Source organism: Drosophila biarmipes, chromosome 2R (assembly GCF_025231255.1).
Source record: "Drosophila biarmipes strain raj3 chromosome 2R, RU_DBia_V1.1, whole genome shotgun sequence".
Classification (NCBI taxonomy): domain Eukaryota; kingdom Metazoa; phylum Arthropoda; class Insecta; order Diptera; family Drosophilidae; genus Drosophila; species Drosophila biarmipes.
Window position 1 is genome coordinate 4,889,069 of NC_066615.1, and position 26,104 is coordinate 4,915,172.

Consider the following 26,104-nt stretch of genomic DNA (forward strand, 5'->3'; position numbering starts at 1 on the left):
TCTGGTTTTTCACTTATATATTTATTTATGCAAGCCACGGCATATTTGCTTTGAGCCGAAGATAAATACCGATTGAGTGGCCTGAGTCAGTGTGTTTCAAGTGCTTCGGATGGGAAACGGCATTTAATCGAACCGGAAAGAACTGCTGGCGCTCAGTACCAAGGCCTCGCCGGCAGACAGACTCAATCCGGTGACCTCGAAGAGCGAGCTGGAAAGACATCCGCACAGACATGAGGGGATGGTCAATACCGGACCGCTTCCCACTTACCCCTCCGATTTGGCGGACTGCAGGCTGCGGATGAGGAGCGTCAGGTGGGTGGGCAGCGTCTTGTCGAAGTCGTATAAATTCACGGTGACACCCTTGCTGGCCAAGTTGGCCACATAAATTATGGACGCAGAGCCCGAGAGGTAGCTGTAAAGGTAATGGTTCGGCAAGTTCTTGAAAGAATTTCCTTAGCCTAGAGGCTCCTGGTGAAAACTAATATACTTCATGGCACAGTGCATTCTATTATACTATCTGGCATTGCCACCATTATTGAAAATCTGGCTGACTGTTACACATTTTTTAGAATTCATCTATTGTAAAAAATGTTACCGTGGTCAAAGTTGGTTCCCTTTAAACGCGATTGAGTAAAAAATGGACGAGCCAACATTCAAACGATGACACGATTCAAGGTTGAAATCAAAGCAGTATGCTATAGCTATAGTGTCTCGACTATCCGATACCCGTTAATCAGGTAACTACTTATTAGTAATTCATAACTACTTTAAAATGTATTGCAATTGATACGATTATTGAAACGTAAAACGTAGTAAAAGCTTACTCACCGCTTCACGACGAACACATTTTCACTGATCACTCCGTATTTGGTGGATCCATTCTGCAGCGGCAGCGAGGTCTTTCTCAGCTCCACCAAGGACTTGTAGATTTTCAAATGGGATCGCTGAGCTGCCTCCTCCGTTTCGACATTCACCGTTTGGTAGTCCGCAGCCAAGGGCAACCAGGTCTTGGATGCGTTGGAGAACCCGGCGTTGTTGCCACTCGTCCATTGGAAGGGAGTTCGCGAGGGATCTCGCGTGAACTGCTCGTAGATCTCCGAGTTGGAGTTGCAGGCTGCTGGGTCCTGGGTGTCCTCCCAACTGATCTCGCCGTCGGTCATGCCCAGCTCCTCGCCCTGGTAGGTGACACTGGCTCCCGGGAGGACCATGACCAACATGTTCATGGCATCCGCATTGCCCGCTCCATATCGACTGGCCGCCCGTCGCTGATCGTGGTTGCCAATCACCCAGTTGGCGGTGCGTCCGGTGGGCAAGTTGTCCAGCCAGTTGTCCACAGCCGTTTTGACGGACGCCGCCGAGAAGCTATCGCTGGCCGGGACTGTTATCAGGTTAAAGTTGAAGGGCAGGTGGGCACCGGCCACCGAGCGGTTTCCGTAGAACTGCATTGTGTAGGCGGGCGGAGCATAGGTCTCAATCAAGAGAACCCTCGTGTCACCACCGTGGATGCGCTGGTAGTCGTCCATCACCACGCGCCACTGGTACGCCATGTCGATGGTCTCCGGCCGGTTCTCGATGAGATCGCTCTTCAGGTAGTTGCGAGCGTCGACGTCATCCGTCAGTCCACTGACTTCCTCGTCGGCGTACTGGCCATCTGCATCCGGTTCGATTTCGAAGAGCACGGGGACGGCATCACAACGGAAGCCCGCCACTCCGAGGTCCAACCAGTAGCGGAGCACTCGCTTCATTTGCTCTACGACCAGAGGATTTCGGTAGTTCAGATCGGCCTGCTGCACGGCGAACTGGTGGAGGTAGTACTGTTGTCGAACTTCGTTCCACTGCCAGGCACTTCCCCGAAAGGCCTGGAGCCAGTTCGAAGGGGCTTGCCGCTCCCCGGTGGTGGCGTTCACCTTCCCGTCGTGCCATACATAGTAGTCCTCGTAGCCCTTCTCGCGGTTCACCGACTTCACAAACCAAGCGTTTTCGTCACTTGAATGGTTGGGCACAAAGTCCAAGATGATCTTCAGATCCAACTCGTTGGCCCGCCTAATCAGTGCCCTGAAATCCTCGAGGGTTCCGTACTCTGGCTGGATGTCAAAGAAGTCGGAGATGTCGTAGCCAAAGTCCACCATGGGAGAGGTGAAAATGGGCGACAGCCAGGCAGCTGTAACACCCAGATCCTTGAGGTACTCCAGCTTGCTGGTGATGCCATTCAAGTCGCCGATACCGTCGCCATCGGAGTCCATAAAGGAGCGCGGGTAGATCTGATAGAACTGGGCATTTTCCCACCAGTCCCTTGTGGCCACTGTCGTCGTTGTGGTTTCACAGGACCTGGTGGGCGGTGCCAGGATAACCAGCCCGCAAGCCAGTATACCTAAAAGATCTAACCGTGTTCTCAGCATTTTTATAACTTCATAGCTAGGAGTCAGTGCTGCGACTTTTATACAAAATAAATGGAACCTGGATTACTATAGCTTAAATGATAAGCCCCATCGAGAAGTGTATGCATTTAGCAAAACACTCGAGAGACCACTTCAAGTAAAAATTTTCCAACAACAGTCTCGGGCAGGCGATGCGTATGCTTCACATTCGATTAGGTGGAGTCATTTGGCACAATCAAAACATTTCCACTGTAAGGGCTTATCTAACCGATTGGGTGGACAGTCTATAAAAGAGCGAGCCACTGCCGGGTGCTCACACACAAGGCTTTTTATTTTGACCGAGGCAATGGAGCTTCTGTCGCTTCTAACAATCGTGGCACTGGCCATTCGAGGTGGTGAGGGCTGTCAGCTGCAGAGCTCCACTAGCGAAACCACCAAGGACTGGTGGCAAACCGCCCAGTTCTATCAGATCTACCCGCGCTCCTTCAAGGACTCCGATGGAGATGGAATCGGAGACTTGAACGGCATAACCAGCAAACTGGAGTACCTCAAGGATCTGGGTGTTACAGCTGCCTGGCTGTCGCCCATTTTCACCTCTCCCATGGTGGACTTTGGCTACGACATCTCCGACTTCTTTGACATCCAGCCGGAGTACGGAACCCTCGAGGATTTCAGAGCTCTGATTAAGCGAGCCAAGGAGCTGGACCTGAAGATCATCCTGGACTTCGTGCCCAACCACTCGAGCAACGAGAGTGCGTGGTTCCAGAAGTCGGTGAACCGCGAAAAAGGCTACGAGGACTACTACGTGTGGCACGACGGCAAGGTGAACGCGGAGACCGGGGCCAGGGAACCGCCGACCAACTGGCTACAGTACTTCCGGGGAAGTGCCTGGGAGTGGAACGAGGTGCGCCAGCAATACTACCTCCACCAGTTCGCTGTGCAGCAGCCCGACCTGAACTACCGTAATCCCCTGGTGGTCGATCAGATGAAGCGCGTGCTCCGGTACTGGCTAAACGAGGGCGTCTCCGGATTCCGATGCGATGCACTCCCCCCGCTCTTCGAGGTGCTGCCCGATGCCCAGGGACAGTTTCCCGACGAGGTCGTGAGTGGGGCCACCGAGGACTCAGAGGATCGCAACTACCTGACCACCACGTACATCGAGAATCAGCCGGAGACCATTGATATGGTTTACGAGTGGCGCACCGTGCTCGACGATCATAAGCGTATTTACGGCGGCAACTCGAGTGTTCTCCTCATAGAGACCTACTCCCCCGCCTGGTTCACCATGCAGTTCTACGGGAATAGGAGCACCGAGGGAGCCCACTTGCCCTTCAACTTCAACCTAATCACGGTGATGGAGCAAAAGGGTCTGAGTGCCGCCAATGTGCAGGAGGCCATTGACTTGTGGTTGAAGAATATGCCAGCGGGTCGCACAGCTAATTGGGTGGTGAGTCTAAAATATTTAGTGACAATTAGAAACTCGGATTAGTCAGATGACTGGTTACAGCTCGGAAATCACGACAAGAGAAGGGCCGCCAGTCGGTATGGGACGGAGCACATCGATGCGATGAACATGCTGGTGATGATCCTTCCGGGTGCCAGTGTCACCTACCAAGGAGAGGAGATTGGCATGATCGACGGGGAGATCAGCTGGGAGGACACTGTGGATCCCTGGGCCTGCAACTCGAACGCAAACATCTTCGAGCAGTACACCCGGGATCCTGAGAGAACTCCTTTCCAGTGGACGGGGGGTACCAATGCCGGATTCACAAATGGCTCCACCACCTGGTTGCCGCTGGCTGATGGCTTTGAGACTATAAACGTGGAAACGGAACTGAATGACGAGCGGTCCCATTTGAAGATCTACAAGGCATTGGTGGCTCTACGAAAATCATCCAAGACTCTGCAGAATGGGTCCACGAAGTATGGTACAATTTCGGAGGACATCCTCGTGGTTCAACGGTTTGTGATGATGTTCTAGAACCAATTCAAATGTGAATTGTACTTATCTTACCTTTCAAAGATCCTTGACCCACTCGGCCGCAGTCATTGGGGTCATCAACTTTGGATCTGTAGCAAAAACAGTTGACTTGAGTGCATTTGACAAGAATCGCACCGAAAACTTGCAGCTTCTCATAAGAAGTATTGACTCGAAGAAAGTAGAAGGGTAAGTGAAATGCAGTTGGTCCACACTTTTTGCAATGTACATATATTTCTCTATCTCTTTTCGAACAGCACTCGGTACGACCCGAAGACCTTGGACCTCGATCCCGCAGAAGCCCTAGTTTTAACCACCGAATAACTCATTATTTTAAATGGAAAGTGTTTTTAATTCTTTGATATTCGCCTTGCTTTATTCGTAAATATGTATGCAGCGAAATAACATTCAGCGTATTGTTGTCAATACTATTATTAACCATACATCAAGTAACTTATTTAAGAGACAATTAAATCTTGGGTGTTCCATGGGTATCCATTAACGACTATTTACACTGAACACTGACACGGAAAACGAGTATATTTCGCTATTATTTGTACCCATGATTTGGCTAGACAAGATTTGCATTACTTGCGCTCTATAACAAATATTTAACTATGCATTTTAAAGATAGCACATTTAAAGTCGTAAGCTGCACACATTAACGTTAATCTGTATTCACATCAAGTTATCACTACGACTAGAAGAATCTCCCATACTTTTAAGGTCCTATATTTACATCTTAGTTGGACAACAATTAAATCTACCATGTTGATGGGCTCAAACAACACAATAAATGCAATTGTAATTGTTCTACCTAGCTGCTACATTGCAAAGGGGCTGGATCCCAGCCCTTTTGGAACATAATTGCGCCCTCGAAAAAATCCGTCTTTACCCAGTGCTCACTGTACAGGTTTTGCCTCTCTTATCCTACAAATTACGTGTACTACTCAGATAGATCGCTAGCTTGCTTCGGTTGTAGAAACACATTTTTGAAATTATATCACATTTTCATTTTTTTTGTTTCTTTCGGAACGCTTTGAAACAACGCTTAGAAAACTAGATAAGCTTAGGACTTAAACACTTATTATTAGTTTAGGGATGACAAGTTACTTACAAATATACCATTAGGTTTTGTGCTGAAGTGTAAAACGGAAAAACGCACTCGGTATTGGGAAGAGTTGCGAAAGGTTTTCGATAGAGCGACTTTCTTTGGGACATTGCTTCAATTCATTCTGGCCTTATAGCCTGGCCTTTATGGGTCTTTTAAAATCTGAAGTTATCTTTGCAGTCACAGAAATATCTTCAATAACTCTACTTTCAATATTAACTTAGGAACTTTCAATAGTAATGAGTTTAATAAATGTGTTTCTGGTGATATGGCAAATTAAAAGTCGTGGTATTGTAGATATTAAAATAATAAAACCAACGATGAGCTCGAATTGAATGTCAAACGAACTTTTATGAATGATTGACTTCGGTGACCTCTGAATTAAATGAATTAATACAAAACCGACACATTTAAGATTTCTTACTTTTTAAGAGATGTGAAGATATTTCTGTGGCACAGCTGCCTGTACTTGCAGGCCTCCGTCTGCTTTTCTGCCCCATGACCCATGCAAAAGCTTAGGTCAGCAGACACCCTCCTCTACTTACGTATCTTTGCAGGGACCTCTAATCTCTGATAGCAGCTTAAACGGGAATTGCGGCGCGTTTCCTGGCCGCACTGCCGGTGCCGCTGCCAGTGCTGCCAGTGTCGCTGGAAGAGCTTTGTGTTGCAGGTCGCTGCTGCTGCTGCTGCTGCAGCTCCGCTTGTTGTCGCTGCTGCTCCTTCAGCAACTGCTGCTGCAACTGTTGTGCGTTTAGCTATAAGTTTGTTTGCAAAACAGGCGGCCGCTGGCTACCGTTTCCCTGGCCATTGTTGGCTGCCACGGATGCGGCTTCGGTGACATCCCCGACCACCGGAGGAGCTGTTATTGTGGCCACCAGCGCCTCTGTTGTTGTTTCGCCAGTTGCCGCTGTTGTCGTTTCGGTTGCTGCTGGGCCGCTTATGTGATTGTTAGCCGTTGTGATGGCAAATGCCACGGCCGGCTGGCCATGTTGCCGCTGATTGATTTTGTTATTGTTGGCCACCACTTGCTCTGATGCCCCGTCGCCAGCGCCACTGCCACTGCCGTTGCCATTGCCATTGCTACTTCCATTGGAGTGGCTGTTGCTGTTGCCGTTGCCACTGGCCTTCTCAGTGGGCGTGGTCGTGCCCGTCGTGGTATTGTTCGGCACATATTGATCGGCGTATGGTATCTGATTGTACGCGTTGATGTCCATCGACGTGATAATGCTGGATATAGTCTGAGTGGCCATCTCGCACAACTTCTTCGTCTTTAGCGAGTTTTCTGTAAGTTTTGGGGGGAAATGGAATTAAAAAACACAGTCATTTTATTTGCTCTACAGTGGACAACTCTTTATCTTAAATAACATGTTATTTATTTAAAATTAAATAAATATATTGACCCTATCAACAAGACGCATTGAAATGTTTGTACAAGCATTTCTGTAAAGCTGAACACTTGTTGTTGGAATGAAGCAATTTATGTTTTTCTATGATTAATGAAATTAAACGAAATCAATTAAAGCTAACTGAAAATTAATTGTGTACATTTTTTGTAACTATTTACGAGCGTGATATTCCAGCTAAAGTGATTTAAAAAGCTGCCAAATGCAATTAATAGATCAGCACGAATTAAAATGTATTTAATTTCAGATCAGCCTTAATCAGTTGATAAAATAAAACCCATTAATAATGTAATGAATAAAACAACTAGTTTTCGTTGGACACTGGTATGTATTTCCTGCTGAACATGTTAACTTTGCTGTGATTATCTGAGAGCACGTAGCCCCGGGCGGACCCACTTTCTCTTAATTACTTACCGGTGTTTGTGGGTGTGATATGCTTCTGGATCTTCTCCTCCTGGGCACAGGTGGCAGCGGTCACCACGGCGGCGGCCATCATGGAGGAGGGTCCCGTGCCGGCGGTGCGGTGCATGTTGCCGTATCGCGGAGGCATCATGCTCTGTCGCACGTTGCGCTCGGGGCGTATGAGTATTATGTACAGCTGCAAGAACACATGCGGACGTTGGCGTCAGAAAACCAGTGTGTCTTCCAATTAGGTTAATTTCCCGTATCGCGCATTAATCATACGACCCATTGTACGTAATGGCTACTTGGAAGCGATATCCAATTTCGACCCCCGATGGCTATCTTACGGCTTTCATTAGAAGTCAGTGCGTGACCTGCCACGCCTCCCAACGGTTCTCTATTCCAATCGGAATCCGAGTGTCATTAGCCATTTCCCAACTCGATGGCAAATATAAATTGTGGCTCAAAAAACAAAGGCCAACGACTCGAGTTGGTCGTCTACTCAGAGAAGAAATGATACGCCATTAACCTTTACTTAACATACCCTACACGTGGAGAAAAACGTAAGGTAATATAAATGCCCATAGAAAATTAGAGAAATGATCCTTTTTTCAGCTGAGGCTTGCGCTAGATATATAAATATATTTGTGCTGAATGTTCTTGTAACGATGAATGTTTCGATGAAACTCATAAAAAGTTGAGCTTAAGGCAACTTTAGCTCTTGATTGCCATGACTTCTTAAAATAAATACTTTATGTTTATCGAAGGACAAACCGCTTTTGTAAGGCCAGGAACATTCAAAATTAACTAAATACTTTTAAGTTAGTGAACAAATAAGCTCAACACAAGTAATGTTATGAAAGTGTAGGTAATAATTCATACAATATGGAGGCAAGTCTAGCAAAGTAAGTGCAAATTTTGTGCTGTGCACCTTACGTTCCCTCTGGGCTACGCTGCGCTGTGTTACGTAGCCCGTAAGGCCGCACGGTCACTTCCGCCGTGCTTTGACATTGTTTGGCTGCCATTTGGAAGCCGCCTGTTATTGTTTTCGCAAATGCAAACAAACGCGGGAAGTACGAAAACAAACTGAGGCGAAACAGGGGCGAAGCCGGAAGGGAAGGCAGGTGGCGGACGGAAGTCGAAATTGCTTACCACCTCGGAGCGCCTTTGTGCTGCGGAAGGAGGCGTGGCTGCTGGCACCTTTACAGCCGGGCTTTAGTTTGTTGCCTCTTAGTCCAGTGATCCCCAGTTGCTTTGTGGCACGCCGCATTCATGGCAGCCTTTTATGGGTTTTCCCTTTTCCCGGCCAAGCAATTGTAAATTGCATTTTTATGGCTCAAGGTGTCCCCAGCAGTACGAGTGCCTGTATTTACGAAGAACGTACTGTCTGTTTTCCCCGTCGCCAACTAACCGTGCATTAGGTGACATCGGGTAGCGGACAGTTGGCCCGGTTAGCAGCCACTGGGCCAAGGAGTATTTTACGCTCCGACGTTTAATAATGGCTCCGGCACTGAGTGTTTATGGCCCTTCGCTTCCCGGGGGCTTTGTGCTACTTTGCCCCCGGAATATGCACACAGCTCTCCCACAAAGCCAGTTTGTTTCGGGACCACAACTATGATATCTGGGATGGTTTGTGCTCTCGTTCCTGCCTGATTTACCAATTCAACACCAACTACTTCCCATTAAGTTCAACAGCACTGAGGAAGGGCAAAACTTAAGCAGGCGGGGTCTAAATAGTTTTTATAAACGTTATAGGAAATGGTCAACTGCAAATTACAGGATTTCGCACACTTCGGAACATAGTAGAGCTTGAGCCGATATGATTATAAATGCAACAAATAACTTAAATTGAACTAAACTAACAGACCTATGTCTAAATATACACTCGAAAAATGCAACTCATATTCATCTTTTCCTGACATATTGGTTTTAACGACGCCCGAACAGAGTGTCTTTCCGTGTAATAAAGTCGTCGTTTCTCGGAAGCATGCTTTCCTCGTAATGTCCCATATCAGAGTAAACAGCAAGTAACCGCGCATCCTCCAGTCCATGAACTTAAATGGCCGTCTATATTTGGCGTGTCTTGCAGTTTGCCGGCGTCTTAATGGCCAATAACAAGGGGTATTAAAAAAATATGGTGGCAGGGGAACCCAGGCTGATACAAAAACAGCGGCCCCCGGGAAGAGATCACGACTCGCTGCGCTGCGTTCGAGGACTTGGCTTGTTGACATTTAAACTTGCCCCCGCTTATGTTTATAATGAAATAACCGAGGACCAAGGGAAGAGGGAGCGTTAAGAACAATATGATTGGAGCAACACATCGTCCGCAATTTATGCATCTGCTGGCTGTATCAAAGCCCCTCGTCCCGTCTCATTGCATTTTAATGAAGCGCTCGTCCCTGCGTCCGGCATCAACAGTATAAAACGGAATGAAAATCGCCCTGGCAGCGAGCTGCACCCGAAATCATTTAACGGGGGCACGCGAAATACGCAATAATTAATGCATAACGCAATTACCAACAGCCCGACTGGCAATCAATTTACGTAGGACGCAGGCGGTGCGGTCCATCCCGCCGAGCCCACCCACTCCCACTCCCACTCCGCACTCACCTTGGGCGAAAAGAGACAGGCGATGGTCACGCTGGCGGACAAGCTGATGGTCACCGACATGCTGGTGATGCGCAGCGGTACGTGGTTCGCGGTGCCAAAGTAGAGCGGTACGAAGGCCAGCCAAATCACACAGGTGGTGTACATGGTGAAGCCTGCGAAAAATAAAGTTTTTTAACACAACGTTGCCAATAATGTTATTCATTTTATGACAAATAAAATCACGTGCTTCATATTTTGTTAGGGATTTATGCAATTAAACATTAGTTGTTCATGAAAAAACACCAGCAAACAGCAATACGCTGCGTACCACAACTTAATAATCATGAGTCTCAATGAATTGAATGCAAAGCCCTTGTTATAAATAGATTTGCGTGGACAAGCCGATTCGATTATGTGACTCTGAATTTGATTTACTATATGCTCGAATAAACTGACCATTCTGTATGGATAAAATAAAAGCAGTCTGGGGAAGGAGCCCGAAAATGCCGGTCATCATCATTTGTAATCAAATTTCGGTTATTAAATGCTCTGCAGAACTCTGCCAGACACTGCCAATTACTCGGCATTACTGCGCTCCTTAAACAAAAAGCTCAATTACTTACCAATGTGCTTCGACTCGTTGAAGGCCTCCGGAATCTTTCGCGTGAGCACCGCGTAGACCGTGCAAATTACAATCAGGACGATTGGATACGAGAACGCAATCATGTAGGAGGCGTCGATGTACGAGTCGCAGACGAGCAGATTATCCTCGCGTGTGGGATAATGATGCATGGCATGTGATGGCGCAATTACCATCCAAACGCCGTTGATGAGTATCTGCCAGTGCAATGGAATGGAAGGGGAAGTATTGCATGAGTGGCGAGTCGCGCATCCCACACGCGGCCCGTGGCCACCGCCGAAGGCCGCCCCCGCCGCCGCACTCACCTGCACACTAACCAGGCACGCACAGATTACCAGCTGGGACTTGGGACTAATGAAGGAGGGCCGCTTGGCGGACTGTTTGCCCGCTTTGAAGATCCGTGCAATGCGATTCGTTTTGGTCAACAGTGCAGCGTAGACGACCGTGAAGCAGAAGCCCACACCGAACCTGGGGAGAGAGTGGGGAAAGCGGGAAATGGGGGGTGGGGAAGTTCGCACTCCGCCGGCATCATCGCGGCAATTTGCACACTCACCGCTGAATGGCACACACTATGTTGGTGGGCTTCAGGACCAGGGCGAAGGTGACGCCGTAGCACAGGAAAATCCCCGCCAGGAGGATGTAGCTCAGCTCCCGCCCCGATGCGCGCACGATGGGCGTGTCGTTGTGCCTGTCGGGCAATGAAAGGGGAGAAATTGAACTGAAGTTTCAAACTTCGGTCCTGCAGCCAGGACGGGAATCCTTTGCGCCAATTACGGCATCATTTTTATGTCTCTGCCGGTAAATTTTGCGGCAAACGTTGCCAAGGCAAGGGGGAAAAGTTTTTAATTGCTTGCCCATATCCATACAAGCGCTCTATATTGTGGCAATAAGTACAGGCAGAGAAACAAAAACTTCAGTCGTGTTAAGGAATGGTTTCCTGGAAAGCACGTTAGCCAAAGAGCCACTACGCAAAAGTATTGAAATCAGTAGGAAACTATCTGAAAAACATTGTGACTCTATTGAGTAGGGACTGATGGCTTAACTTGTATCTGATCTTAGGTAAGTCCCTGCTTTTCATCAGGTGGGGTTGGTAAAACGGTTAGCATTATCGATATTTTGAATGGTTTTAAAACAAATGAAACTTTGAGGGTTTGGCTCAATATCGAAAGTATCGTTTTCCAACCTAATTACAGTAAACTTGTTATTTGTTATAGCGCTACGGCTTTTGTCTAACTTTAATTCCGTTGAGTTTATTTTTAATTTTTTTTGTTGGTACTTGAAACTAGCCGGTTTTGGTTGTTGATATTATTATGTGATATCCCTTAGACTAAACGTTTTTTTTGTTGTATCACAATGTCTGATGGATTATTAGTTGAACTAACTTTTTTCCCGGACTAGCATTTTGGCAAAGGCACTCGTTTTTTAGATTCTACACCAAGTGCGGGAGTGCTCACCTGACGAACACGCCCATGACAAACAGCGTTACCAGGATGCCGGTCGCACTAAACGCCATGGCCCCAATGGCCCAGGCGGACTCGGGCCGCAAATATATCTCCGGGATGGGGCGGCAGTACTGCTTGTGGGCGTCAGGGAGCGTGCCCAGCTTGCACAGCTTGCAGTGGGTCTCGTCGTCCGGGTGGCGGATCTGCAATGGACGCACCGCACAAAGGAACACTTGATAAATGGATGGGGCGATCACAAAGGCGGCGCGTTTGCCATTCAGTTGCAGCCTCTTTCAGGCCTGATGACTTAATTGTTTTTGCCCCTGAACACCCATTTTTTCCGCCCTCCTGTCGACGCGGAATAGTTCCGGAATAATTCACTGGGCGCAGCGTTTCAATCTCAGCGGAGGGCAGACAAATAAATTACGGCGCCAGATGGGCCTCACTTACTTGATAGGTTGTGCAATTGAAGCAGTGCCAGCAGCAGCTCTCGCCCTCCACGTACTTCTTGGCCTGGCCCACCAAACAGGGCAGGCTGCAGACGGACTCGGGCGGCTTGGGACTCAGGCGCTTGAACTTCACCTCTGCGGCAGCGGGGATAATGAAATCAGGATTAGTCAATGAAGGGAGGAGGTCTAGCAAATATAGATGGTCAAGACGAGTTGGAGTTGAATCAAGGACTTGCAATTTAGGAAAACTTATTTAAATAATTATTTGTACCGATGAGCATAATTAAAATAGTGCATGCCAGCACTTGAACACATGTAAACAAAACAGTATCACAGTTCAAATCTTAATTGATTTGAATTTTTTTTTTTACGTTTTAGATATTTGCTATTGAATTTAATACAACATGTAATTATTGTACCTCCACAAAGAAAAGAAATATTTTGGATTTTGGTTGGAAAAGGTTCTTGTGAAACCCCCGAAAAATATGATACGAGATCAACTCAACTGCAAATGTTAATATGAATGCAAATAATATTGGTATGAATTTTTTCATGTCAAACATAATATCGAAAAGTGTTCGAAAAAAGTTTGACTGTGCCTCCGCATTTTTTGTGTCTATATGGCACAACATATGGTATTAGAGATATTTTTTGACTGAACTTTCTCGGTCACTCTGATGTGATTATGTCAAATGTATAGGGGTTTCAATCCTAATTTTTATGCAAAAAACACCAAAGTTAAATCCAAACCTTTTAAAAACAGATCAGTCTGATATCGAAATGATAAATCCATATGAAGGAATTTCAGTTTGATATGAAAGCATATTAGTTCGGTATTAAAAAATACCATACCGATGCTAAAAATAACCTAATTGGTTCACAATTTTGATGTGTGGGCATATCAATCCGGTGTAAAAAATATCATTTTGATATGTTCGAAAATATCGATTTGCCATGTTCGAAAATATGAATATGGCAACATAAGGGATTAAAATTGATATGCAAAAATACCAGTTTGGTATTTTATATTCCCTGTAGCATTATGAATTCTTGGCTTAAATCGACGTCGAGCATTGTTTTCCAAACTGATAAAAACAAAGTAGAGCACATTTATTAAGAATGATGTCGAAAAATTTGTTGTTTTTCTAAATGACCGTTTTTAGTTGGTATTGGAAGTATTTTACACTTCGAGTTTAAAATATCATAAAATGAAAATAGACAACGATATGACTGACATAATTTCTTATATTTTCAAGCTTGATTTAACTTTTTTCCAAGTATACCTATTGACAATTTAATATGTTGTGTTTTGGATATTATGTTTTAGTACTTTGTCCAGTATTTAGTACTAAATTTCAAACTCAGTGTGTAGATATGTACATATTTATGTTTACGTTAGTAGGGTAGGAAAGAGAATTCCGCTTTGGCCGGAAATTTCTTTCCACTCGTTTCCCCTTTAGTTGCCTTGAGTGATTTTTCGTTTCGGACCGAGCATTAATTGCAGTTTCCCGTAATCCAAAGAGGGGCCGGACTCGTCGGCGTGGGGTTAACACTCACCCGACATATTGAGGCGCAGCTCGCCCTCGGTGTACTCGCCCACCTTGACCCAGTGGTACTGGCCGGCCTGCGACTGCTTGAAGTGGATGATGTTGTACCGGGCCGGACCATCGCCGTTCCCGTCGAAGCGGAACTCGTCGCCGCTGAGGCCTGCGGATGGAGTCGAAGGAATATAAGTTAAATGGGTTTATGGTTTCACGCCTGCCAAAGCCGACGTCGCCGCTGGTCCGCTGCTCCTATCAGAAAATTGACAATCTGCGCCAGTCAGTCAGAGCCTCTGGCCCCCGGCCGCCCGTCTGACTGTGTAATTTATTGAATTTCAATCGAGTTCAATGACGATGACAAGCAAGTCAATTTTCCACTCGAAAGCATGGCCAATGCGCCTTGTAGGAGACTCGCAGATATGTGTGTGTGGCTTTTGGCACAACTGCAAGGACGGGCTGCCAGGAAATTTCCACTTAAGCTATTTGCACAACACTCGCCGGCTGAAGGAACCAGGCGGGAGCCAAAGGACTTCAGCTTGTCTGCCATCCTGTTTTTAGCAATCCTCGAGACAGGAGCTCCTCCCCGGGTTCGTAGTTACACCGTTAATTTGCCAAGGTTTCATCCCGCACAAGTGAATAAATATAAATATCTCCCATTTCTTACTCACCCTCGAACTCCACTTTGCGCAAATATTTGAGCAAATCTGCGCCTTTCGTCGGCTTCATGGCCTCGCAGAGCGAAGGACCTCCGCCGCACAAGTCGCGGTGCATGTCCCTGGGGAAGACATTGCATTACGTTTCACCAACACTCAGTCTTTACTTCTTAACTAGCCAAACAAATCACTGTGTTAATACAGAACACAGTGGTATGTGGAATCGGTAATTTTTTAGAATACTTTTTGCTGAATATATCGATTTATATTTGTAGTACATTTAATAGTGCACAAAATAAGAAGTAAATGACTTTTACGGGTATAATTCCCTGCTGTTTTAAGGTCGTTCCTTATGGATTCTTTAGGTGTTTTTTTATCATCATATATTCAATTTTAACATTTTTGTGCTGTTTCGTGTTCTAATATTTTATATTGTGAATATATAAATTCACTTTTAAACAGTTAGTCTTGTACAGCTTACCTTAGGGCATAGGCAAATGCCATGACCGCATCGCTGACGAACTGCAACTGGTCCTCGAAGTCCATGTTCTGCCTGGAAAGTCGCTCCTTTTTGGTGCACTGCTTGGTGTAGTTGTTGTAGGGAGTGCTGGTGCTGCCGGGATACCGGCACTGAAAGTGATCCTCCCAGAATTCTGGGAGTGAGATAGTAGTTGCATTCTTATTAGAACAAGGAAACTTTTAACATTTTGAAGGACATGCAGAGTTATGCTCGTTAAAAGAAGTCTAGCGCAATTTTTATGAGTGTTCAGTTTATATTTAATTAGTTTAAAATTTGAGTAAAATAAAAATGTTCAAAGACAATGATTTATTTAAGCCTTGGTAAAACGTATAGCTGAACCTACCCACAAACCAGGGATTGCGTTGGTTATTCTCCACCGTCAGACTGAGGAAATACTCCTCGAAACCGCGCACTGGGTTCGCCTGCGGCTGCACAGACAGCGTGCCTTCCACCTGTTGATGACACCGAGGCGCACGAGGCGTATACTTAATGAGCTTGATCGCAATGGAGGGCCAACTCTGGGCTTGAAAGGTTTTGACAAATTAATTAGCCCCACACAGACGCACGCTCGGTTAACTTAAATTAAACCATAATCCATCATGGGAAAAGGCGTGTGAAAGTATTCTTTCTGTCGCCATCATTTATATATTTCAGTCTCATAAAACCGGGTTAGTCACCGCGTAACCACGTGGCCTCGTGTGTGTGACCAGAATCCTTTAATCATTAATCAAACCTAGTTGCTCCGCCCAGTTAGGCTCATAATTTTCGGGCGACAGAAACTGATCCGTCATCCAGAGTTACGAAATACGTAGTTCACTCACCTCCGGCTCGTAGTCGTCCGACACCAAGTTCCGGGCACTCCAGCCGTCGGATCCGATCCAGGAGAAGGAACCAGTGGCGTTCGCCCGCCGCACAGCCCGCATCACTTGCCGCACCTCCTGATCCGAGCCAAAGATAATGGCCCCTGGGCAGCGCGAATTAAAAGGATGCGAGTGGAGGAGAGGCAAAAATGAATTTTAATTGCAATCAATAGTGAGTAAGCGGCTTTATTGTGGAAAGGAAAACAATCTGCAGCTGCCTACTGCTCTTATGTTTTCTTTTTTGAGGGTTCCCCGCCCAATGGTCGTTTTAAGTGTTTTTACAATTAAATTTACATTTAATGACAGAGCGAAATAATTAAAAGCATTAATTTGGAATAAAGTCAGCTCAGTCTATGAGTTTTTATGTGACTTTGCTTGTGCAATGAACTTCATCGATTCTAGAACGCCTTAAATAAAAATAGCAGCTCTTAAACATCAGAGACAATGTCACCACAGGTGTCCGGCTAATTGAAATTTTTTGAAATTTGTAAGAGGCACGTCCTGCAAGAGCGTTTCATAGCTCGAGGCTGAATTCGTAGTCAAGCTTCGCGTGGCCATAGCATAAACACTGTATCCAATTTAGAAAACTTTCTCACTTACTTTTATTGAATATTTTACAACACGATAAGTTTAGATTGCCAGCTATCGGCTCTTTGCGTCCCTTGAATTTAAAAACAATATTTTAATTGGGTTTAAAAGCCAATAAAGCCCAAAAGTGAGTCCTAAGAAAATATTGAAGTATCAACGACGAGGTGGCTTGCCAAAGCCAACAAAATTTCCACTGACTTATTCTTAAAGCCAGCACTCAAGGCGTTGGGATTGGCGTTGGGTTCTGGAGTTCTGGAAAGTATTCCATGCCGTGGTATTGACAGAATTCTCTTCTCTTCTTGTTGAGTTGCGGCAAAACTTCTCAGAGATACGTGGACTGCTGCTGTCACTTCTCATCGGCCTGCCCAAAAGGACTTTTTGTCTTGGCAATAATTTTGCCCCTTCAACATGTCCTGGTATCGATTTGCCACTGCCGTCCCGACCACTTGAAGTAAAAGGAAACTTAATCAAAGGCACCGGCGGCGACAACAGGGAAACTTGTCGGTACTTTTGTGAAGAGAGGGATATTTTCCTTGGATTTTCACTTGCCTAAGATTTGCACTCAAGCGGCTTCTTTGTGCGCCGTATACACTAGTGAAGTACCCAGGATACGCTAAGCAGGGATATCAATTTTAATTTAAGAGCCCTCTCGGCAGGATATTTATGCAGGTTGAGGGGGAAACTTTAAGGCTGCGGCGGAAAGTGTTCTAAGCCATGTACGGCGTGAAATCGCATCAGCTCGGCGCAACTGCGATAAAAAGGAAAAACATGTCGGGATGTCGAGTCACCCCAGCCACTTTCCATCTGCCCCGAAAGTGACATGTGTGGGGCTCCGAACAAGCGCAAAGTTCACCCCTGACGGCAGTTACCAGCCGCAGTAACGGACCCGGAAGGGCATCATTTTTCAGGGGCCCATCTCGAACCGGAGCCCGAGCCCGAGCCCGAACCCTCGATATGCAAAATTAAACAACTGATGCCAAGAAAATACTTTGTCAAACTGATTAATCGCTGCGAGGGAGCGCACTGTAAACGGCGTCAAATCACAAATCACAATAAATAATGATGGTTGCGGAACCCTTTTTTGGGTGGGCGGCTGCTTTACGACTCCTGACGGCGCGTTTATGTAAATCAAAAATTGTTTGCCAGACAAAAGTCAATTGTTATTGGTCGGCCCCCGTGTGCTTTTTATTGGCAGGCACGACCCTGTGCTCCTTCGCCCTTCTAAGGCCTTGATTAATGGAATGCGCCAGAGTTTAGGCGGTAATTATTTTTAATATATTTCTTCACTGCGTCTGGGACTGGCAGTTGATTAATATTTGACATGGGAATACGGAAAGTTAAAAGTTAAATTGATTGACATTTATTTTTTATTTATCTCGCTCCTCAATGCGAATGATTGACGTAGATCGGGGCAAATTCTGCGTGGCTAAAAAATCGTTTCGATAAATTTAAATTTTCGTCGGCGCCCGCCGGATTTTTTAATTGCGTTGCCGTGTCAGAAAGTAGTGTCATTCATCGGACTTCGGGGTTGTCAACAATTTTTTTTCACTTTGACATAACAAATAAACACACTTTTTCACCACTACAATATTGGCGTATCAGTTTGTCCACTTTCGGCGGGCTATCTCTCAATTTATTTGCAAATAACTTTTTTTGTTTGGCTTGTCGTGAACTTTTTAATTTCCCTCTGGGACAGACGGTGCATCGGGCGAGGTTTTAAAATATTTTCATTTAATTTGTGCTATTTTCTTCCCTTGCCCTGTGCCCCAAGCCCTAGCATAGTTTACGAGTTCGGATTGCATTCATTTGGCAGGCGTTGCGAAATGCTTCTCCCTTCGCACTTGCAAGGCGCCTTTCTTTTGACATTTTCATTTTAAATTGCATTTTAACCGGCAGTCTGCAGTCGCTTTTCCGGTCTGTAATTTACTTTACCCTTCGCCACCTCTCCAGTTTCCCAGTTCGCAGCTCCCAGATCCCCAGTTACATACCTCTGGCCCGCGGCTTCGTCAGCAGCTTCTGCACTATATTATCGTACGCGATGTCCTCGGCCACTCCCGAATCCTTTACCAGCTTCTCCTTGATGGCAATACAAATGTTATGGCGTGCCAGGAGCTCCTCCAGTTCCTCGAAAGCCTGTTCGGGGAGCAGAGACAAGTGCAGTGTTTGGTGAGCAATAAAACTCATGTGATGGGAATGCCAAGAGTGTTTACGCAGGTAAGGGTACTATGTATTCACTTAAAATGTATACCGTTTGCACAGTAATCGCGTAGGGATAAAAAGAGTAATGCTAATGCTCGATGGAGCTTAATTCATTTTGCAATGGTGCAAAGCTACCCTCTAAGGAAAAACAACTTCTTGGCTTTTCTTAAGTATAATTTGTATCGAATAAGTCAAAAGGTTAGAAAACAACCTAATGAGTCTTATACCCGTTACTCATAGAGTTAAAGGGTACACTAGATTCGTCGGAAAGTATGTAACTGGCGGAAGAACGCGGTTCCTACCCCATACATTATTCTTCATCCTGACACTACCCGAGTCGATCTAGGCTTGTCCGTCTGTCCGTCCGTCTGATGAACGCTTGGATCTCGGAAACTTTAAAAGATACAATTGGAACTTGGGATGCACATTCCTGGGCTTCTTGCGCAGCGCAAGAGTGCCAAGCCCACTCTAACGCCCACAAACGCCAAAACGCTCAAACACTTAAGTTGAGCTATTCCAAAACTTAACAAATAAACACCTGCCCTCCCTCCCGCAAAAATCCGTACAGAGTACCCACCTTGATGCCGTAATTGCTCTCCTCGTAGATGATGGAGACGTAGCTCCAGCCCATCCGCTTGACGATCTCCACCATGGCCTTCACCTGGTAGTGGTCCGAGGGTATCGTGCGGGAGAAGTACTCGAACCGCTGTTTGTTGCTCAGCTCGGGGCTTGTGGAAAAGTAGGACACCTGGGGAAAAAAGCGGGGTAAGTGCGGATTACCACATGATGCTGAAATATTTTTGCTTAGGAAGCTAAAGCATTGACTGTGAAGAAGTGCTCACATGCGAGCATGTTATTTTTATGTTGCAACCATTTTCACTTTAAGGTTTGCACATTTAATTTTCCCATTTCTCCCCCACGCTCTCGGATGCCTGTTTTGCAAACACTTTCGTAAGCTTCTTTCCCAGCTTTCCGCATTCATATTTTTCCCTTTATAAGCTCCCTTCGAAAAACCACAAACAATGCAGAAGTCGAACGAAAACATCAGAAGGTGTTTCTTTGCGAAATCTGCTGCTGGGGTACAGCAGCGAAAGGCCAACTGCGGTAACCTGGCCAAAATCCGGAAACCAATTTCACGCACACATAACCCATCGGTTGAAAACCTATCCCCATCCCACAACTGTCTGGCCATGAAATAAGTGCAGTCTTCAAGCAGACACAGTCGATGGCGAGACAAGTGAAGTGCAAGTGTTTAACGAACTACTTGCTTCCTAATTAAGAGTCATTAGCATTAGTACTTCGCAAGTGCTCTACTACTTGTCAAGAGCTCACGGCAAAGGGCTGACAATGGGGGCCCTCAACAGATTTTAGCCACTTCCTAATGTGCTAATTGGCTAACAAAACTGAGAAAGCGTTATTAAAAATCATATACTTATCGAACGACAATCCCAACTCCCCGTAGTTTTGAATCAAATTGTAACTTAGAATCAATTGTAATAAATAAACTAGCAAGGATTGACAATGCATAATTAAGTTAAAAATCGTAAGTCAAAAAAAACCTTTTAGTTAGCATTATATACTTCATTTTGCACTTTTGATGAGCAATTTCTAAATAATTTTATAACATGTGAAAAATACCTATTTTTTCCAAAATATACCTTTGAAAAACCATTTTCCGAGACAAGACACTGTCAGTTTGACTTCCATTGCAATACACATAGAGTATTGTTTTCCAGATTTGTATAAATCATTACAAATTGCATATGCAAAAGTCCTGGCTCAATCTAGCAGAGCCCTGCGTATTTCTTCCCCGTCTACATTTCGACTGAAGCCAATTTCCGCTAAGCTGGATGGAACTCGCTAAGCCGCCTTCGACCGCCGTTTCAATTGCAAAGCACACAGAATTTGTAGAAAGCGCTGTTTATGCGGGCCAGCCGGGAGTCCGCGTACCGACCAAATGCAATCAACTGTTTATGGCTGATTTATGAGCTCTTTTCGGGGCGATGGTGGGCCTGCATAGAACGGCCGTGCTCCGTCGACTGCCACTTGGTGTGCGTTTTATGGCATCTAGAATACGAATTACGTATACGTATCCGCACACTTATGGGGGACTGGCAGTCTGGCAGCCAGGCAGTTGGCTACTTAGTTATTGTCGCGTATTGACTTTTGGCTCCAGCTCACGTAGTGAGCAACAGCACCAGCCACTCAATCTCCTTCAGCCTCAGCACGTGATTCATGCAGGCACTCGGAAACGATGTTTTGTTCCTGAATAAGAATTAATTCGAGTTTGTTTCTTTGCGTACATCAAGCAGGTACACCCAACAAAAGTCCTGTCAAGTTTCGAGCAGTTAAATACCCATCTGCTATAACTTTAACTTCTCCCAACAAAAAACAGTAGAGATTGAAACATATGTGGGAAATCTGGTGTTATTTTCAAGAACATTAGCTTCGTATTTACTACTAACTAATCAGAGCTTGACAAATAAAAGGTTTTCAACAGCTACTTGTTATCATTTGCATAAACTTACGTTAAGATGAATATCCAGTTTATTAGTAATCTAGAAATTGAAATCTAAATACTCTACGGAAATTGTAATATGAAGTAAGCTTACAAAATTATTAAAAATTCCCCCTGGGTTTCCTAATTCCTTTCTTTACTGAGAGTAATTAAAGAACGCAACACTTTCTGCGCATTTTGTCGGAGCAACCATTTTATACATTTCTGATTCCTGAGCAGAAGCACAGGAAACACAAAGTTCACCAGGGGCTTTTGTAAGTGTGTCAGACCGAATTCTTTTGCAACTGCTGCACTTTGTTCCTCTCGTTGGCCTGCAGGATTCGACTAATTTAGTGGCACGTGCGGACACTTAAGAACCGGTCCAGCCAACCCAAGGTCCTTGGAGCCACTACAGCAGTTAGCATGTGGCTTCTGGAAATTTTAATTACGAAATAGAGGAAACTTTTGCTGGTCAAACTAATACACATATGTAGCTGCGGGCATAAAGCAAAATTTGAACCAAAAACAAAACGGACTCCCTTCTTGTGTCGTGGCCTTTTGACTTCGGGCACACAAAGTCCCACAGTCGGGAGATCACACAATGGAAACTTACCTGGGGAATTCGGAACAACCGCAATAAATTGGCAACTTGAATAGATGTGACTGAGGAGGCGGCGCCCACCACCCCCGATATGACCTTTCGCACTTGCGTCTTGTTGCAATGATATTCCGCGTCGTCAATATTGCTGATGGATCCTGAAAGTACAAACAGAGGAAAACGAGGATTTTAGGGCAGCCAAATGACAATACTGAATTTCTACGTAATAAATTCAGTTTCATTGTTATGCTATGGTAAAGTTCCGCCGAAATGAGCTTGTTTAGTTGCACTTGAATTGCTGTTTATTGTTCATCGGAAAAAAATGCTTTTCATAAAAATGGTGTATAATTGTTACCTACTTTAAGCTGTAAAATGGACTATTCGTTTGTGAAAATATTTAATTGGGGTCAATTACCTGCAATTGATTTAGTTATATTACGTCAGTGACAAGTTATTATTTTATGCTTTCCTTTATTTGTAGTATACTCAGTGATTCCTAATCACTATTGTGATAGAATAGAATGTATAGAATATGTTTTGGGATCATAATAAGTTTGTATACTTTTGCAATTATGACAGCTATATTAAGAGGTGTCCGACTTTAATTAAATTCCAAATTCTTACAGATACAGAACATGATATTTCCAATCGTCAAAGATAATAGTCAAATAACATCAAAGCCATAATTTGTTTCATATCATTTTCCCGCCACTTTTCGGATCGTTAGCTATATGATATAGTCGCCTGATTTTTTACAATAACTAAAAAACACCGACATTTTTTGGGGCTTCAAATATGTTTGTCCGATCCTGCTGCTTCCGACGTATATACTACCTGCAAAAAAAGAAGTCTTTTGGGAACGTTTTAGGCCGTTAGCTTAAAACTGGGAGACTAGTTTCCGTAGAAACGGGCGGACAGATTAACGGACGGATAGATTAACGGCCGGACAGGCGGACATGGCTGGATCGAAAATGGTAAGACTGACTCGCCTGGTGGTGCTGATCCAGAATCCCTCTGCAAGGGTATACACATAAGTCAGTGTGGTGATTACAAACTTAGGTCTCGCTTAAAAGGCTCTTTTTTGAGCCCATCGTGTCGCCATTAGCTACTCACAAGTCAAGAAAATTCGTCCTTCGGGAACTTTAAGGCTATTATGTGAACCAAACCCCAAAGTTAACCAATCCCCGAATTGGTGGCTGACTTGCCACGCCCCCCATTATCAAGTGCTGCCAGCTGCTGCGCTTAAGTGCAAATTAATTAACTCTCCGGCCGGGATAGTGGCGTGATTCTGCCCATGCAATCGGTGCCTGACTAGATTATTATTAACCGAAATGGGATGTCTGTGTGGCTACAGTGCGGCACGGCTAGGAGCATCGGTATAGTTTACGGCCTGCCTAATCCTGTCAATATAATTCAGTGACTTGGAAAATTATATTTTTCATACGTCATACGCAACAAAGGAGGGAACGAGATAGAGAGGAGCCCAGCACGTCGCTCAAATAAATCCTTGCCGCGCACATAAATAATGAAATTATGGAGATTAGAAAGTGTTCGGGGACGATGACAAGGATGCTGGCTCTGTGCCCAATTGATTATGGATCGTTGACTGTGTGGGCCGCTCCGAGCGTGTGCGCCCCTTGGTTCGCCCGATAAAAGTAATAAGCGGCATTTTATGTGTCCTTGATCTTCCCTCAGCGCTCCTCCGACGAGGCGATCCCAGTAAGCCACGCCGTTTGTCTTAGGGGAATTATGCATATTTAGTTGCCGAGAGAGCTCAGTCTGCCGCCAGGAAATCCCATAATTTATTTATTAATTTGGTTTATTAACCAAGTCTTTGACGCAAGTTGCCCAAGTCGCGTGCGGATGTGGTTGTTCGAGGGGAAATGCATATTTCATCCTGCTCAGGGGTAAGTAGCGGAGGCAAGCTCTCGAACAACGCAAATCCCAGAGATACCGCTATTTAATTTGGCTGAATAAATTTGTAAACAGTTTCCGACCCGCGGCTTTCGCAGCGAAACAACTGCTGTAATGCAACTGCAACTGAAACTACTTTTACTCACAATGAAATCAACATAAGTTTCAGAACCTGGGGTCGCAAAATTTGCATATAAATACGAGAACAAACAGAGGCTGAGCAATGCAAATGTGCTGAAAAGCACAGCAGCAAAAATTGCACACGATACAAAATTTGCACACGACTTTTATTTTATTTATAGTTAACCCTTTAAAATGTATAAATTAACCCAGCTAGAATTTGAAACAATAAGGGGATCATAAGTAAATCAAGGAGATGGGACGAATGGATAAACATGTTTATAACCCTTGCGTGCTTTACGAAATAAAATGTTACTTAAATAGTTCAAAGATAGTTATGACACCAATTGTAAACGGATTTTTTACTGCTTCTATCAGCTATAGTCCAAGATAAAATAGCTTTTTACCCTTATCAGGGAAAATATTTTAAAATATTTATATTTTATTTATTTAATTTTTTGTTCAGAGTTGTTCTATTATAAATAACCATTTGAGATTTTCGTGAAGATGTCCTATTCAAGCAGTATTTCCTATAAATGTCTTGGGATCATTTTGACCGTAAAGAAATGAAATGTAATTTTGTTTGAAACAGTGAATATTATCGGTTTCTGGGGAACGGCTTAGAAAATAAATGATATTACAATTCATTGGTTCTTATGTCACTTAGCAAAGATGTCTCAATGTAAACAACGCCGACATCAAAGGGACATTTTTTCTGTGCGCCCCCAGCAACTGCTTACCTTTGATAAAATCCACCGCCATTTCAAGGCCGTACGAGTCCTTGTCGCAGTCGTCGAGGATGTGGGCGCCCAGGGTGATGTTGGGCAGCAACTGCTCCCGGTTTATCCTGTCGATCGTAAAGAGCATGGCCTCCAGGGCCTGGATACCGCCCTGGGGCATGATGGGGCCACAGGTGATGCTGTCCTCCCGCGAGTGCACCATCATCAGGCCGCCGAGGATCACGTCGCCCTCCACGATGGCCTCCCGCTTGACGGGCCAGTGCCTCTGCGGCTGGGTGGCGTACAGGCGGTCGTTCTGGAAGCTCACCGAGTCCGGCAGGGATCTCAGGAACTTGCCGCTCCCGTCCGCCGAGACCATCGGCAGCACCAGGTTCAGGTTCAGGTTGTTCAGCGGCAGGTGGCGCCCGCGATGGCGCCCGGAGCGCGGCGATGCCAGGTCAATATTAGCATACCGCTGGTAGTCCTCCACGTCGAAAAGGTCCTCCGACAGGCCTCCATTAGCTCGCGATGGGTACTGATGCCTGCCATCCGGCGATGGATCATCGCTGGCGTAGTCCGGCGACTGCAGGTGGTTCACCCACTGGTGCCACTGTTTGCCCAGCTGCTGCCGCCGCTCCTCCAGCTCGAGCATCTCGTAATGGCTCTGTCTGTGCTTCCGGCCGTGCTTCCCGCGGTGGTGCTGACGATGATGGAAGTGCTGGCAGCCAGGATGATGGCTATTGCCATTGCTCCTGCCACTGCGACTGCGACTGTGGTGATGAGGGGCCGCCTCCCCGTCGTCCTGCAGCTCGATGTCGCCCACCACCTGGCTCTCGGCCCGCAGGAGGTGACAGGTGGGCAGGACGACCAGGACCAGCAGCAAACAGATTTGCACGAACCATTTGCTGTCGCAGATTGTTTTCATAGTGGCCTTGGCTATGGTTTTTGGCGTGATATATTTCTATTCGCGCGACGCACGCCTCTATTTGGAAATGCCCGGATTTCGGTTGGATATGTTTCGGATTAGCTCACAGTTCAATTGCTCTTGGCGGTATGTGGCACGCATTATGGGCTTTGGTTTCGTTGATTTCTCACAATTTATGGTTCTTTTTTCGCTTCTGCATTTTGGCGCTGTCTGCGTGGGCAAATGGGGGGATTTCGTATTTATTGTGACTGGGCAATAAATATGTTTCACCAGCCGTCCCCTGTTTTAGTTTACAAAGTTATCGTTCACGGGCTTTTATGTTAATATCTAATTTAAATAATTGGCGCGCTTAAAATAAATGTCGCAGCAAACTAAAGTTATTGCACTTTTCTTTTTGATAGCTTATATAATTCAAAGTGTATACGGAAAATGTTTTCAACTTCAAAACTATTAATTGAACTTTACTTTGTTTTATTTCCATATTTTATTTTACTCTTGACTTTGGTGCTCGTGGTATAGAGTTTCGCTGGGAGCCATTGCTTCTGACCTTTTAAACTGCAACATTTTGACGAATGGGT

The 26,104-nt window shown here is 45.3% G+C and overlaps 3 protein-coding genes across 3 annotated transcripts; 1 reads left to right on the plus strand and 2 right to left on the minus strand.

Annotated features, from left to right (window-relative positions):
* Positions 1–2: 2 nt before the first annotated feature.
* LOC108029362 (maltase A3) lies at positions 3–2,737 on the minus strand. The gene is made up of 3 exons (XM_017101590.3): positions 829–2,737; positions 269–412; positions 3–208 (listed from the first exon to the last, which is right to left on the minus strand). Exons 1-3 carry the CDS (start codon positions 2,397–2,399, stop codon positions 124–126), a joined length of 1,800 nt encoding a protein of 599 aa, XP_016957079.1. The 5' UTR covers positions 2,400–2,737; the 3' UTR covers positions 3–123.
* On the plus strand, positions 2,704–4,694 carry LOC108029369 (maltase A3). Its single transcript, XM_017101597.2, has 4 exons — positions 2,704–3,825; positions 3,886–4,340; positions 4,402–4,545; positions 4,614–4,694. The coding sequence occupies exons 1-4, from the start codon at positions 2,725–2,727 to the stop codon at positions 4,678–4,680; spliced, it is 1,767 nt and encodes a 588-aa protein (XP_016957086.1). The 5' UTR covers positions 2,704–2,724; the 3' UTR covers positions 4,681–4,694.
* Positions 4,695–4,840: 146 nt separating this feature from the next.
* LOC108029359 (metabotropic glutamate receptor 2) lies at positions 4,841–25,526 on the minus strand. The gene is made up of 17 exons (XM_017101586.3): positions 24,623–25,526; positions 21,864–22,006; positions 19,331–19,501; positions 18,543–18,687; positions 15,928–16,070; positions 15,450–15,558; positions 15,068–15,239; positions 14,602–14,708; positions 13,950–14,099; positions 12,394–12,527; positions 11,956–12,146; positions 11,055–11,189; positions 10,807–10,969; positions 10,485–10,698; positions 9,883–10,034; positions 7,285–7,468; positions 4,841–6,749 (listed from the first exon to the last, which is right to left on the minus strand). The coding sequence occupies exons 1-17, from the start codon at positions 25,524–25,526 to the stop codon at positions 6,223–6,225; spliced, it is 3,744 nt and encodes a 1,247-aa protein (XP_016957075.1). The 3' UTR covers positions 4,841–6,222.
* Positions 25,527–26,104: the final 578 nt, after the last annotated feature.